At 42.6% G+C, this 14,982-nt stretch overlaps 1 protein-coding gene across 3 annotated transcripts; it reads left to right on the top strand.

Annotated features, from left to right (window-relative positions):
* The first annotated feature begins 6,465 nt into the window (after positions 1–6,465).
* Positions 6,466–14,695, top strand: nap1l1 (nucleosome assembly protein 1-like 1). 3 transcript variants are annotated; one of them, XM_061268669.1, is made up of 16 exons: positions 6,466–6,607; positions 8,312–8,350; positions 8,625–8,713; positions 9,198–9,300; positions 9,377–9,518; positions 10,395–10,487; positions 10,643–10,771; positions 10,842–10,913; positions 11,012–11,151; positions 11,234–11,379; positions 11,472–11,491; positions 11,587–11,709; positions 11,781–11,813; positions 11,903–11,953; positions 12,563–12,599; positions 13,668–14,695. In XM_061268669.1, the coding sequence occupies exons 2-15, from the start codon at positions 8,334–8,336 to the stop codon at positions 12,566–12,568; spliced, it is 1,164 nt and encodes a 387-aa protein (XP_061124653.1). In that variant the 5' UTR covers positions 6,466–6,607; positions 8,312–8,333; the 3' UTR covers positions 12,569–12,599; positions 13,668–14,695. The 3 variants fall into 3 exon arrangements, with proteins under 3 accessions (XP_061124653.1, XP_061124652.1, XP_061124651.1); XM_061268668.1 differs by lacking the exon at positions 12,563–12,599 and having other exon boundaries at positions 10,395–10,475; XM_061268667.1 differs by lacking the exon at positions 12,563–12,599.
* The last annotated feature ends 287 nt before the right edge of the window (positions 14,696–14,982 follow it).

Genomic DNA, 14,982 nt, shown 5'->3' with positions numbered 1-14,982 from the left:
TTTTTGGTGTTTTCATGTGTATAATAGTTTTATGATTGTCCGTACAGAAAAATAAAATCATGGTAAGGACATATATGTATGTATATATAGACCGCAATAATGTGTAAGATTTTCTGTATTGGCCACTTGTAGTTGATTTATTTAAATTTGCCTTTGCAGAGCTTGTTGACTTGTTTCTGTATACTTTTGGCCGCTAGATGTCAGCAGAAACAAGTGATTCACTGAGAGTCGGCTTATGAAGGTAAGCCATGACAATATTCTTTAAATAATTTGTGTCACGTTATTTGTGTCACATTCAAGGACAATAACTGTCTGTCTCACGCAGGAAATATCAGAAAAGTGGTTTCAAGGCCAATATTATTATAGCACTGCTTAAAAAAGATAATGCTGAAATACCTGAAAAGTGTGTTACTGACACTTTTATGTATTTTTTTTGTTTGTATTGATAACCCTGTGCTCTTTACCTTATTGTGGCTGTCACGTGATTACTTAATCATCTCAAGTCACCTCGTTAGCGCGCCCTTGTGGGGCGGACATTGTACAATATTCAAAACTAGGCCAAAAAATTAGTGGTATGTCGCCGTTGCTAGGAGACCTTTGTCAGACTGGCGTTTCAGGATATTAGGAGGAGAAGAGGGCAAGTGAAAATATAAGATTAAGGGTCGCCATGGAGACTGAAGAACGTGACGATGGAGTGAAGCATGAGGGGAAACACCTCATGTTTATGTAAGCATAGCACCCAAAAAAAAAGCGGCCTCCTACTTTGCTCTGACATGAACAAAATGGTGGCTGGCTAAACTGGCTTCCCTTGTGTACCCCAAGCATACATTAAAGATTACAGTGGCATGGAATGGGTTAATTGATACTAAATGAGGTAATGTGCAGTGCAGCATGGCTGGTGGGGTTGTGCTGGCTCAGCATGGTGTTTATCCCCACCCCACCTCTGTGCTATCAACAGAGCATGAAAAGAACTGCTGCAGTGAGCCGCTCTCATTCACAGCTGGATTAACTGAGCGTGCTGTCGTCCTTTTTTGTTATTTTTTTTTTCTCTCCCTTGAATGACACAGAGGGCAGCGGGTCTGTCCTGCAGCGTGGTCTGTCTTCCCCTTGTCTGTCCTCCTTGTCTTCTAAACTTTTTTTTTTCACACCCCCCTCCCATAATTTAATGTGATACAAAAGGGAATCCCTCTGAAGGTGGACGGTTTCCTTCGTCTCTTGGAAGCTCAGGTCGCATTAGCACTTCATGCTGCTATGAATAACCCATTGACGTATCGACGTGTCAGGGCGTCTCTCCTCGGCCTTCCAACTTTTGTATCTCCGAGCTTTTAATCAATCGGCGCAATCGTCCCGACCCCTTAAATCGTCCGAGTGTTTAGCGCCGGCTTTCACCGCCGATTGATGGCTGAAACAACAGAAGAGGAGGAGGCGGTTTGGCTGGGCGGCTGCTAAGCAATCAAAGGACGCCAGGCGATGACTCAGAGATTTCTGAGGCGCCGTCTCCTCCGGTTGCCAGCTCGCCCGTCTAGCGTGGCAGACAATTTGCTGACTCCTCGTCGCCTTATCAGATGTTTGGTTACACTCGTGGACATACTGGCTGTATCATAAATTGGAAAACTTTTCGAATCCACCACAAAATATTCATTCAATACAGTTCAGTTGTCTTTAACTTAAATGCAATAGCGCTATTTTTCTTTATTTTGCCTCCCAACTGTTTCCTTAGCACAAAGATGTCAATTTGAAAACAAAGATTGATTTTGTGCTGTGCAGGTGAGCGTCTCAAAATATTCCACATTATGCGGATACAGTTATTAATAGCAGTGGGAAAGTGCTTCAAGTGGACTGGATAACACATCACGCAGCGAGCTTATGATTAGCTCAGTCACGCTTCAGACTAAATAAGCGTGATCAAATAGAAAATCACCCACACTCTTTGTTTGTAAAGCAGAAAGGTAAACTCGTGTGAGGAAAGTGTTGCCACGAGTGAATGGCGGGGATGACTCGGTGAGTGTGGATGAAGTCTGAGGAGAGGAAGATGCGGGGAGGGGCTCACTTTTCATTACAGATTCTCCCGAACGCAGTGGCTATATGCGGCAATGTCGGAAATGAAGGCGACTATATTTTGATTGCTTTTGTTTTCGAACTCCTAGGAAAGAGCCTGGAACGTAAATTGCTGGAGATAAGCACTCAAGGAAAGAATGAATGCAAAGGGCATCTTGAATGCATCGTACTCAACAGGACTGTCTCAGAAAATTTGAATATTGTGATAAAGTTATTTTCTAAAAAGTTGTTTATTTTCTGTAATACAATTAAAAAAACAAAAATTAAATTAATAAAAGGCTTGCAATATTTCAGTTGATTTGTAATGAATCCAGAATGTATGATTTTTTTTTTTAAATTGCATTACAGAAAATAAAAAACTTTATCACAATATTCCAATTTTCTGAGACAGTCCTGTATATACTGCAATATGCCAAGGTACATTAAAACAAAGAACTAATTCAAAACTAGGGACAAAAAATATGCTTTCAGATTATGTTAGAATTTAAATTAAACAGGAGAGGATTTAGAATTAGGGGTGTAACGATTCATCGATTAATCGATATAAGGCTCTACGATTTATTGGCATCGATGCTAAACGTAAATATCGATTTATATCGCCGTGTTTGACCTCGGACATTAGACGCGACTTTATTTTGAAATCCAGTTCATTGTTGCTTGCATCCTCTTTCCGGGAGCAGTGAGCGGTGTGTTGTAAGCAGAGCAGGCACGTGAAAGGGGAGTCGACAACTAGTACGCGGCTTCTGGGCTGGTGCTATGGCTAGTGTCCAAAAAGACGAGGAAATTGGCTCCCCTTTCGGCTTAAAGTCATTCTTTGGAAGCACTTTAGATTCCAAAGAAAAGATGGCTCAACGGACAAGACACGTGCAGTTTGTAAATCCTGCCATGCGGTGATCAAATATTCAGGGAGCACAAATCTCGCCGCACATTTAAAGAAAAAACACGACATCAAAGTTCAGTGTTAAAATAAGCACTTTGTATACTACAATACTCTTGTAATTTCCTAAATAAAGAGTTCGCAGTACCTTGTTGATTTTGCGTATGAATTGTTATAAATTAGGATATTGTTCTATATTTTTTATTTAAAAATATATATATATGTATCGATCGTAGAGCACTATATCGTGACGTATCGTGAATGAATCACAGCAGGGTTTAAGATATCAAATATCGTATCGTGTTCTTTGTATCGATATGATATCGTATCGTGACAAAACCCGCGTATACACCCCTACTTAGAATGCATCCCTGGGGAACACCAAATAGATGGAGATCTCATTTTTGGTCAAATGATCTATTGTGGGGGGAAAAGCAGTTATGAAAATTGAGTATAACATAATAGGCTTGGTTGTCCATCAAAACAAGACAAAACCATCAATCCCAGTTTGAAGCATTCCACTATCCAATATTCAGCACATACGTTGCCGAAGGCCGACCCCGCCCGAGCCTACGGCAGTCCCGCCTTTGCCGCTGACAATGACGGCCCAACAAGCCGACCCAGGCACTTTCTATTGAACCTGGGGATTACAACCCACTTGTCTTTTTTTAGAGGGCCCCGCACATAGGTCGCCGCTCATACATTCACACATCAATGGAAAAGTCCGACACAGGTCCATCATTATGTCCGGGCTCGGTGTTGTGTGCTGTAAAGAGTTTTAAGACTTTTCTTGCTGAAGTTATAGTGACTCAAATGACTTTAAAAATGATATTTGAAATCCCTGACAGTAACGATTAACGTCATTGGTTTTGAAGGGCCTGCTCAGGCCTGTGTGGGTGTAGTGACACCAGTGAACAGGATTACTGAGCAGCTTGACAGCACAAAGCTTTTTCATTTCACCACAGGCTATTTTTAAACACTGTCAAGAGACCAGGGGGCGGGGGGTTATTTAATTTTTATTTTTCTTAATTAACGATAATGGAGGCGGCGGGATTTTTGCAGCAATGACAGCAAACGATTAACCTAGCATGAAAAAAAAATCACTTGGATTGCTTTCATCTCCATCCATTTTATTTTGAGCAGTCGGTGCATGCTATGTAGCAATAATCCCATTAAAGATCATTAATTCATCATTAATGTGGTGGTCACAGTTGAGATTTAAAGCAACGCACAGAATTTGTTGGTTCCTTTTAATGAATTTTTTGTATTTATTTGTGTATCAAATTAAATAATGGTAAAGGAAATGATTAAAAATCACCCCAAAAAATATTTTAATGAATAATCGGGCAAATAATTGAATAGTGAAGTCGATTCAATCACGTTTTGGGCATCTTGTTTTCCATTCAGGCAATTTCAAGAGGGCTCCAAATAATTCCATGAATTGCAGTCAGATTATGATGAATTGTGTTTTGATTTTGTTTTTATCCGTTCGACCTAATATGGGAAATATCAGCGACGCCACCTCGACTCAAACTTTGCCGAACAAACGTAATCCCATCACTGATTTTTTTTCAGGTGGCAAAGATCCACTTGATTCAATTTCGTGTGATTAACACAATCGATTAGCGCAACTTTAGCCCCGACCTTCAAGCCTCCCTCCAGAACACGTTCGATACCTCTCGGAAAAGGGGACGAAGAAGAAGAGGCTTCCTTCGCCCTGTGATGCAACATGCCGACAATGCCGAGAGAATCACAGCTGGCGGCTGGGCTGGTAACCCTTGGATACAAGCGCATCCCCCACCCCATCAGCTTCCCAAATCTTATTCTCTGCTTGTTATGCAACAGGGGTTTACGCCATGTGCTACGGGCTAGTTAAGTATTTATCAAGCCTCTTGTGTAAGCGCTGGACAGGCAGCGGCTGCCAGTTGAACCCCCCCCACCCCCCATCCTAAATCAGTTTGCCTCACATTCACTCTTAAGTACTCGTTACAGCCACCATGGATATAAAAAGTCTACACACCCTACAAATGCCAGGGATTTTAGAAAATGACTGATCAATAAAAAAAAATAAGACACTTCTGAGAAACACAAATAGAAAATGACATCACTTTACATTTTGTTTTATAATATTTAGCGTGCTGTATTTCATGTAAGCAGCCCATGGGTTGATTTTTAGAATCTGTCGTCGTGGTCCGTATTAGCTTCACTCTCCTCTCTCGTTGCTTCCTGCTGCCAGCTGAGGTTTGGACCATCCTCATAATCCATTTTCTCTGACGCGAGCAAGTAGGGCGAGCGGGGAGGAAAAAAAGAAGGCATATCAATCATCGTTCAGGGGAAGGGGCACACGGAGCTGGTCGCAAAGCATGAATATTTAAATTTGGCACCGCTTCTGGCCAGCTCTCCTTACGGAAGATGTTGATGACGAGGGGATCGGCAGAAACCACTGAGATGGAGAAAAACGACCTCAGATTGGCATCCGTGAGGCTGACGAAGCTGACGACTCTACACAAATCTTAAAAACAAACATTAAATAAATGACAAAGAGCTTAGTTAGTATTTTGGAATGTAAGCTAATTGTTAGCGAGCTGTGAATCTTTGTAACAACAATGAGGTCAAGTGTTTAGTCAGGATATAAGATTCGCCTTCGATACTGCTTAACGGTGGCTAACGAAGGCCTCATTTGCAATTAATGGCCGCCACATTAAACAACCCATTAGGGAGGTCCTGCAGCGTGGACCGGAAGCACCGTCGTGGCAATTTACAGGTTGATTGTCACAGGATGTGCGTACGCCTCTGTCATTGTGCCAGCTGTTCCTCCCGAGACTGACGCATCCTCGAGGAATGCGAGCCGTAATGAATACTGGCATAGTCGCAGCACAGACAGAAAATCTATCTTTAAATCTCACTTCTACACAAATTGTCCTTAGCAACCTCAATGCCGACCCGTTGTCCTTGCCGATGTCCCCGAGTGCCTCCAGTTTGGCATGACGTCTTTTTCAGTCATTGGTATGCATGACTCAGAAAAGATTTTTTTGTAGTTTGTATGAGTCATACTCAGTATCGGGGAATAACCCATCAACTAAGTTGGATTTCCTAATAGGATATCTCATAATCAACTACCTGCAATATTTACATACATTGTAAAAAGGCATCGATTCATTAACACCACATAAATCTCCATTCTTTGCAGGAACTCCCCAGCTACTTTGTTCTGTTCTTCCAAGGTGTTCCCAATTCATTTTCTCCTGGAGCTTCCTCCTGATAGAACGTACATTAAAAAAAAACTCACTAGGGAGGGGACCAAGAAGGCATCCTTACCAGACGCCCGAGCCACTTCAAATAAGACCTCATTTGTCTAATTAAAAAAAAAACTCTACTGTGTCCAAACCTATCAGGATGTCGCTTTTTTAATTTTATTTAGTTTTTAATTTTATTTTTGTTGAAAGTTGTGGGGGCGGGGTCGGTGGACCATTACCCCGCCCACCTGCAACGTTACCGTGGCGACTGCCCGTTTACGTGATGACGTCAGATGTATATGAGCGCAGGCGGCGGGCTCACGCTCCTCTTTTACCGCCATCCGAGCGGAGTCTTTTTCCTCCGCCCCTCTTCGGAACGACTCACTGCGCAGCGCCCGCCTCACCAGCAGCACCCGCAGCCGGCTACATAGCTACGGTAAGCCACGTTGTCCGCGTTTCTCCTACCAGCAGTGCCTTATTTAAGTCACCGTTTGCGAAGCTGTATTTAATCACAATGGACATTTATAGCGGCGTCAGTGGCGGGTAGGCGGCTAAAGCTAGTTGAGTGAGACAGCAGCAGCCATTGAGACCGAGCGTCTCCTCCATGATATGTTAAGGTTCGATTAGATGACACGCTGCCATATTCGATAATGACGGCCAACATTGTAATTATTCACGACTGAATATCAAAATGTCACCGTGTTTAAGCTTCTAGATTAGATTCTAAGATTTTGTTGTTGACCTTATTTTTTTTGGGGGGGGGGGGGGGTAATCGTGGATGAAGTAAACTAACGCGATAACACGGCGGGAAGACATACGATGTAAATTGATAATGGCGGAAGGTAATTGAAAGTATGTCACGCTGATATAAAAAATAAAATGTCTACGTAGTGTTTTAGGAGCGATGCATCTCTCGGTACTGCTATGCTAACAAGCTATGTGCACCCGACAATGGGCAAAAGGCAAGGCCGGTGGCTAAAGTTAGCATCTCCTCGTCGCTTGTTGGGATGAACACGGTTCAGCGACGTGTCACCGCCCGGCTGTCGTTTCCCCCCAAATCGGCTTGCGGGTATGTTCCTAATCGATGACTATGATTGTCTCGATCTGCACTTTAACCCGATAGATTTTCTCCCCCCCCCCCCCCCGTAAATCAGCAAAGGTTTGCTCCACTTGAGCAAGCAACACGTGGTCGGTGGCAGGAGCAGCGAAAGGGCTTTTGGGACCAGTCGACTTGGCATTCCGGTAGAGGCACCCCAATAAAACTAATTCCCTTGTCATTCCTGAAAAACAAGAAAAATTCAACCAAAAAACAACAATTCCATCGATTACATCACCGGAGTGACAACAACGCAGAAACATTTTTAGCAAAGCTTCGTTGTTTATATTCAGTGCTTATTTCAGCAATTATATATGCTAACTCGTAGCTTGTTGTAAGTGTTAATGTCAATAAATCGGAAATAAATCCCATAAATTGTCCTGTCTGATAACCTTTAATCACCCTGCCCTAGTCCAGTGTTAAAATAGCCGCAATTTTTTCTCATTTTTTGACTCTCACCCTATTTGCAAATGCCTCACTAATCACATTTTGCACATTATCGTATTAGAAGAATGGATGCTCCACAGGCTACTAAAAGCTTTTCAAAGCACTTTCCCCATCAATAACATGGGGGAATATCACATGCACAATGTCTGCATCCTCGCTTCCCACACCACCTACGCTACAATTGTAGCAGCATTCCTGCTAGCTTGCATGCAGTGCGTGCTGCTCAAGAGGTTAGCAGGTAAATGGCACATTTAGTTTTTTGACCTTTTTCGAAGCGTCTCCTCAATTGAACCACCCAGCCCACCCATGAGTTCAACAAAGCCGGGAAGTCTGCTCTCTCCCTCCCTTCTCTTGCATCCTGCGTTAAATGTTTGGGGAAGGAGTGACATTTAAAAGGCGCCATCTAAATCCAAATGATGATCGGGAAAGTTCTGTAAACGTTAGCACAGTTGGCACATTTAAATAAGCTCGCCTCACGTGCGCTGTCACAATGGACTTGGGACTACAATGACTGGAGTCATGAATAATTCACAGGATGGCCCATTTGTCAATCAACTATGTCTTACTCATTGTTTTTTCTTTTTTTGTCTTTTGAAGCATCGCTTGAAACTCAGCTGAGATGGCAGACGTTGACAAGTGAGTGTCAAACTTTGACAGGTTTTTCTTGCTGCCGCATGAGGAAGTTTACATTTGAAGCCACGCCCACATGCATAATAAGTCATGTCAGTTGGACACATCATAAGCATCCAGTGTTTTCAATTTTGATAAGACTCTTTGTTTCCATGCAAACGGATTAAAATAGCAGATGGTGGAGCTATGTAGAATAATTCTGCATCCCCGTATTATGGTGTCATGTTTCAGTACTTGCAATAACAACATGGCTATTTGTGTCCACCACCACCTTGAACAGCAAAGACCAAGCTACGGTTGACCCGGCAGATATGGAAGATATGGAAGAAGTGGAAGAGGAGGAGACTGTAGAAAATTCAAAAAGCAAAGGTATTTTTTTTTTTAAATTTATTTTTAAATCCTTACATCTCCTGTGGTGACCTAAAAAAAAGAATGACATGTTTTCAGATCTTTATAGTCATATTGAAGCGCCGCACAGGCGTGGAAACAACACAAGGGGTTGTTTGGGCCCTTTTAGCCCACTTCGAAGGCAATCCGGGGTTGCCATGGCAACGGCAGAGGCACTTAGTCCCTTGGACACAAAGCAATACGATGTTGAAATGTCTCCATCTTGTTACTTTAAATGCTGTTACACAACCGCGAGCTCGATTTGTGTTTACTCGACTTGCTTTAAATACACTCCAGAAAGCTTTGTAGCTCACACTATTAAATAAAAGGGAACATTTTAATTGCCTTTTCAGCCAAGCGCCAAGTCGGTCCTAGCTCGTGCTCCATTTAGTTCTTTCCAAAGACTGCCATGGAAATTAATTAGTCTGTCTGTTCACTTACCGATGGCGTTTGCGTGTGCCCACAGCTCGTCAGCTGACGGAGCAGCTTATGCAGAATCCACAGATCCTGGCTGCGCTCCAGGAAGGCCTCGACGGCCTCAACGGTTCACCATCAGGGTACATCGAGAGGTAAGAAGGATTTTGGGGCGTGTCTGCTTCGGAAGCTAAGTGTCTCAAATTAATTTTGCCGCCATCTTTTGTATAGTTTACCAAAGGTTGTGAAGCGACGTATCAACGCCCTGAAGAACCTGCAGGTGAAGTGCGCCCACATTGAGGCCAAGTTCTACGAGGACGTCCACGAACTGGAGAGAAAGTACGCCGCCCTTTACCAGCCCCTCTTCGACAAAGTAAGTCAGTCCCGCCGCTCCGGTTCAAATGTGTAACCTTTATCAATAATTTGACCGACAATGCAAAAATGTTTGAACTTCCAGTTGTTGACTATTTGTTTTATTACCTTCACATAAGTTGGATTTTCCTCTAGCATTATGTCATCCATTGAAAAGTAAGGGTGTAACGATTCATCGATACACAGCGATTAATCGATATAATGCTCTCCGAGTTATTGGCATAGATGCTAAACGTAAACATCGATTTATATCGCCGTGTTTGACGTCGGACATTAGACGCGACTTTATTTGGAAATCCAGTTCATTGTTGCTTGATTCCTCTTTCCGGGAGCAGTGAGCGGCGTGTTGTGTTGTGAGCAGAGTAGGCACGTGAAAGGGGCGTCGACAACTAGTACGCGGCTCCTGGGCTGGTGCTATGGCTAGTGTCCAAAAAGACGAGGAAATTGGCTCCCCTTTCGGCTTCAAGTCATTCTTTGGAAGCATTTTGGATTCCAAAGAAAAGATGACTCAACGAGTCAACGGACAAAACACGTGCAGTTTGTAAATCCTGCCATGCGGTAATAAAATATTTAGGGACCACAAATCTCGATGCACATTTAAAGAAAAAACACGACACCAAAGTTCAGTGTTAAAAGAAGCACTTTGTATACTACAATACTCTTGTAATTTCCTAAAAAAAGAGTTTGCAGTACCTTGTTGATTTTGCGTATGAATTGTTATAAATCAGGATATTGTTCTATAGTTTTTATTTAAAAATATATATATATGTATCGATCGTAGAGCACTGTATCGTGAATGAATCACACCCCTATTGAAAAGTGATGAGCATGACTCGGCAGAATCAATTGTGAAAATTTTTTTTTCTTCGTCTTGCAGAGAAGTGACATTGTCAAAGCAGCTTATGAGCCCACAGATGAGGAATGCAAGTGGAAAGCAGACGAGGAGGAAGAGTTGACAGTAAGTAAGCAGGTACAGGTGACGTCTAAGCTCGCATGACTTCCTTGGACCCCCTCCATATTCATTGCTAATATTCTTCTCTTGCGTCCGCCTGTGGGTATGCGGGAGGTTCAATGTAAGCAAAGGTGGGCTCCCAGTAAAGAAAATAATGTCCACCCTTGCTGCAGGATGAGATGAAGGAGAAGGCTAAGCTAGAGGAAGAGAAGAAAGATGAGGAGAAGGAGGACCCCAAAGGCATCCCGGAGTTCTGGTTAACAGTGTTTAAAAACGTGGACCTCCTCAGTGACATGCTGCAGGTATGCCTGGCTGTGCTTTGTCTCCCCCTGCTGGCCAACCTCTGCTAGGCTCACTCTGCTGTCTTCTCAGGAGCATGACGAGCCCATCCTCAAACATTTACAAGATATCAAAGTGAAATACTCAGATCCAGGGCAACCCATGGTAAGTAATACCAACTGTTAGTGTTTTTTTTAACCCCCCCCCCCCCCCCCCCCCCCCCAAAAAAAATTAACCATGCTCTTTTCGTTCTTTTTCCGCAGAGCTTTGGTTTAGAGTTCCACTTTGAGCCCAACGACTTTTTCACAAACACAGTGTTGACGAAAACCTACAAAATGAGGTCAGAGCCCGACGAGAACGATCCTTTCTCCTTTGACGGACCTGAAATCATTTCATGCACGGGGTGAGTATGTGAAGCCCACAGAGAATAATTTTGTTTTGTCGAATGGATTAAATACTGAAGCTGTGTCGCTCTGCCACGACAGTTCCACGATCGACTGGACAAAGGGCAAGAACGTCACGTTGAAAACCATCAAGAAGAAGCAGAAGCACAAGGGCCGAGGCACAGTCCGGACCGTCACCAAAACAGTCCCCAACGACTCCTTTTTTAATTTCTTCACGCCACCGGACGGTATGCTCAGAAATGGAATATTATTAACGTATTAAGTTTTTTTGAACTGTTTTTACCAAATATGCTCTTGTTTCTTTTTCTTTTTTTTGTAGTCCCTGAAAATGGAGAGTTGGTAAGTGTTTTGTTGCTTTCCTAGAAAGAAAAAAACAACAACACATTTGTCTCCATAATCTGTCAGCCAATGAGTGTCACTCGATCTCTCTCCAGGATGAGGATTCCGAGGCAGTCCTGACAGCCGACTTTGAGATCGGCCACTTCATCCGTGAGCGCATCGTTCCCCGGGCCGTGTTGTACTTCACGGGAGAGGCCATTGAGGATGACGATGACGACGTAAGCAGTCAATTTTTTTTTTTTTTTTCCACTGAGTACGCAATGATGTAACACACATGTATGTTTTGCAGTACGATGAGGAGGGGGAGGAGGCCGACGACGAGGTGAGCCTGCACACGATATGGAATAAAATGGCCAAGATTGTTTAAGTCAGCACGGCCGGTAAAACCGCTCTTCTGCCGGTGTCATTTAGGAAGGCGAGGAGGAAGCCGACGAGGAGAACGATCCCGACTACGATCCCAAGGTGAGATCCCTCGCGCGGCACTGCTCGACTCCTCGCTTGTGACATCTCTGCACTTTTTTTTAAAAACCTTTCCCTTGGTCATGAGTTTGAACGTCCCTCCATTGCACATTCAAACCACTGGGCGACTGAGCACTGCTTTTGTCAGAATCCATCCTGCATCTCATTGCTTGTCATCTTAATTTGACTCCTAGGCTAAAACGACAATTTTAACGACGTAACATTTTTCGGTTGTGTTCACAATAGTAATAGGAGGCAAGCAGCTCTATTTTATTTTATTTAAAAAAGGCATTCTGTGAAAATGCACAGCATTTGTTAGCGTATTTTGATATTTTGCATCATAGCTGCAGTGCTTTTAGATTTTGACCCCGACTTCATTATTCTGAACACAACTGTCCTCATCGCCGCATTTGCTAAAAGCAGAAAACTGCCACATCCACTAATTGGGTCGTCACCACATGAACCGGCATGCTGCTCTTGACATTGTACGATGCCCGTGTTTTTTTTTGTTTTGTTTTGCATTTTCCTTTTCCACCATTGTTGTCTTCATCTGTGATCGGTCACGTTTTTTGGCATACTTTGTCAGCTCCTCTTTAAATTTTTCCTCACTAGGTTTAAGTGGTGACAGTAGAAAAATAACCCTGTCCCGGTAGGTACAGCTTGTCAACTGTCAGCTTACTACATCGCCACCCCAACCCTTCACCTTTTTTAAAAAAAAAAAAAAATAGCTGTCTTCATTTTCATCTGTCTTGCTGCCGTGACCCCCCCCCCCCCCCCCCCCTCACTAACTCATTGGTTTGGTTTTTTTGGTTAAGTTTAACCCATAGTGCGCTCTGCATTTGTACCTGTATGTTGAAGCTAGTTTCTCTGTTCATGTTCCAGTCATTTTGATTTTTTTTGTTTTGCCAGCATTGTTTGCTTTCTGTCGATGGCTGCCTGCTTTTGAAACATCGTTGATCCATTTTCATAATTGAGTTTTAATCCGCACCGATAGCGGCAAAGTGCTTAAAACCACAGAAAATAAAAAAAATTGAAAGCTCGCCCCAAAATAGTCGCTGCAGATTAAACACTAGAGACGTTGAGCAGGTTCCAATGTATTTCCAGTGTGGATGGCACACGGCCACAGAAAACTCACTGAGCAGTTGCCATCACCTCTGGAAGGTTGCCCCATCCGCGCAGTGATGAGACTTTAATTAATGCCAACGCACGCTTTGCAACACCCCGTTTCCATTTGGCCGCGACTGCACAACTTGAGTGCTATTCACTCTCCCGTGTGTCTCAAAGTACAGGAGCCTGAAATTAGATTTACCGTCAGATTCACACTACAAACTCAAGCCATTAATGAAATAGGTGGAATATTTTTAGACAAGCCAACATAGTCTTGTCAAATTAAAAAAATATATATTTTGTCACTATCTCCCGGCTTATATAAATCGCAACTGAAAATCTTTTTGAGTGGACCTCCGGGGTCATTCCCCGTCCTCCACAAATTCAGTTAGATTAAACTGGAACAATTAAAATAAGCTTTTACTGAAGGGAATATTTTATGTGGAATAAACAGAAGAACTCCATTAAACTCAAAGCGGTTAACATTTTGGCGAGGGAATAATAGTTTCTTTTAGGCTTTTTTTTTTTTTTTAACTAGCTTTGTTTGGAATAGTTGTTTGCGGTACCTCTGCCGCAGCTTCAATGTCGTGTTCTTGTTGGTCTCTTGCAGAAGGACGCGGCCTCTCCAGCTGAGTGCAAGTCTCAGTGAAGTGTGGCCTCGCTGCCTCCAGGATCCAACTGCACTGTTAACAACTTCATTTAAAAAAAAAAAAAAAACGGGGGAAAACGTACATATATAAATATATATATTACAAAAAAAAGAACTAGTAACTTACCGCCTTATAATGTTTTTGTATTTTTCTTGGTAGACAATTTGAAGGTTTCAAGGTTTTCTTTACAAAAGAACCTCAATACAAACACGGTAACAATACTTTGAGCCGTGTGGCTCGTTATATAGTATTTTACTAAACCTGTTTTTCTTCTCTGTACATTAGAAAGGATAAAAAAAAAAAAGCATGATCTTCACCGCTAAACTAGTTCTTGTGAAGTCTTTTTGTGGTATTTGCTCTTAGACAACAGCTGTGATTGCAACCAGATCAAACTACACCCCCCCCCCCCCCTTATCCTTCATATAGCGCTTCGGCTGTACAGTTCTTACTCCTCTACCAAAACATTCCAGTAAACAACACAATTGGGGTCCATTGGTGAAACACTCAAGGAATTTAACAAAAACCAGGGTATGAAACTAACTATTACAAGGGTCCACCATTTTGTGCTTCAGGCGTCGCCCCCCTTAGGACTTAACAAGCGAACTGGTCTCTTTTTTTTTTTTTTTTGGCACTTGGTAGCACTCTACATCTCACTTGCCTCCCGCATCGCTAGTTACTGACGACAGAACTCGTTTTGATCACTGTGAATGAAAGCGAGGGGAATGTGCGGCAAGTAAACCCTACCTGCCCCTCATGTGGCCCTCCTCTCTACCTTACTTCATCCATCCCACTGTTATTAGTGTACCCACTAAAAGGCCACAGGAGCAATATACAAAACCAGGAGGGCAACTATTTCCGTTGCTAAAATGGCAAATTTTGCCTGGACAGTAGCTGTTGTCTGGGCAAATCGCTATGCTACAAACAAAAATACTGTACTCAATTATTGTATGTGTATGTTCATGATTAAATCCGTTAAACATGACCAAAATGACAAGTTTTGAATTATTTTATTACACCTGAAGTTCATCCTGTAGTCAGCAGAGGGCGCCGTTGCACTTAAGAGCCGCACAAACTAAAATGAGATAAGCGTATAGAACAGAACAATGAACTGAACACATTTTTTTTATTTTGTTAAAGTTTTCGTTTGGATGATACTAAAAGGAAACATTTAAAATAATTCTATAATGTGTGTTTAATAAAATGCATTGAAGATCAATTGAATTTTGTGTCATATTCCAATAGAACAGAAGATAATTTTTACGGTGGATATAAGTT

Source organism: Syngnathus typhle, linkage group LG21 (genome assembly GCF_033458585.1).
Source record: "Syngnathus typhle isolate RoL2023-S1 ecotype Sweden linkage group LG21, RoL_Styp_1.0, whole genome shotgun sequence".
NCBI classification, from domain to species: Eukaryota; Metazoa; Chordata; class Actinopteri; order Syngnathiformes; family Syngnathidae; genus Syngnathus; species Syngnathus typhle.
Note: the sequence above shows the minus strand (reverse complement) of the source record. Positions and strands in the feature narration are given on the sequence as shown.

Bases quoted from the DNA above. Each gene is read 5' to 3' on its own strand.
- nap1l1 (XM_061268667.1), top strand. The intron at 11,152-11,233 runs GTGAGTATGTGA...CTGCCACGACAG, and splicing joins GAAATCATTTCATGCACGGG to TTCCACGATCGACTGGACAA. The intron at 11,380-11,471 runs GTATGCTCAGAA...TTTTTTTTGTAG, and splicing joins TTTCTTCACGCCACCGGACG to TCCCTGAAAATGGAGAGTTG.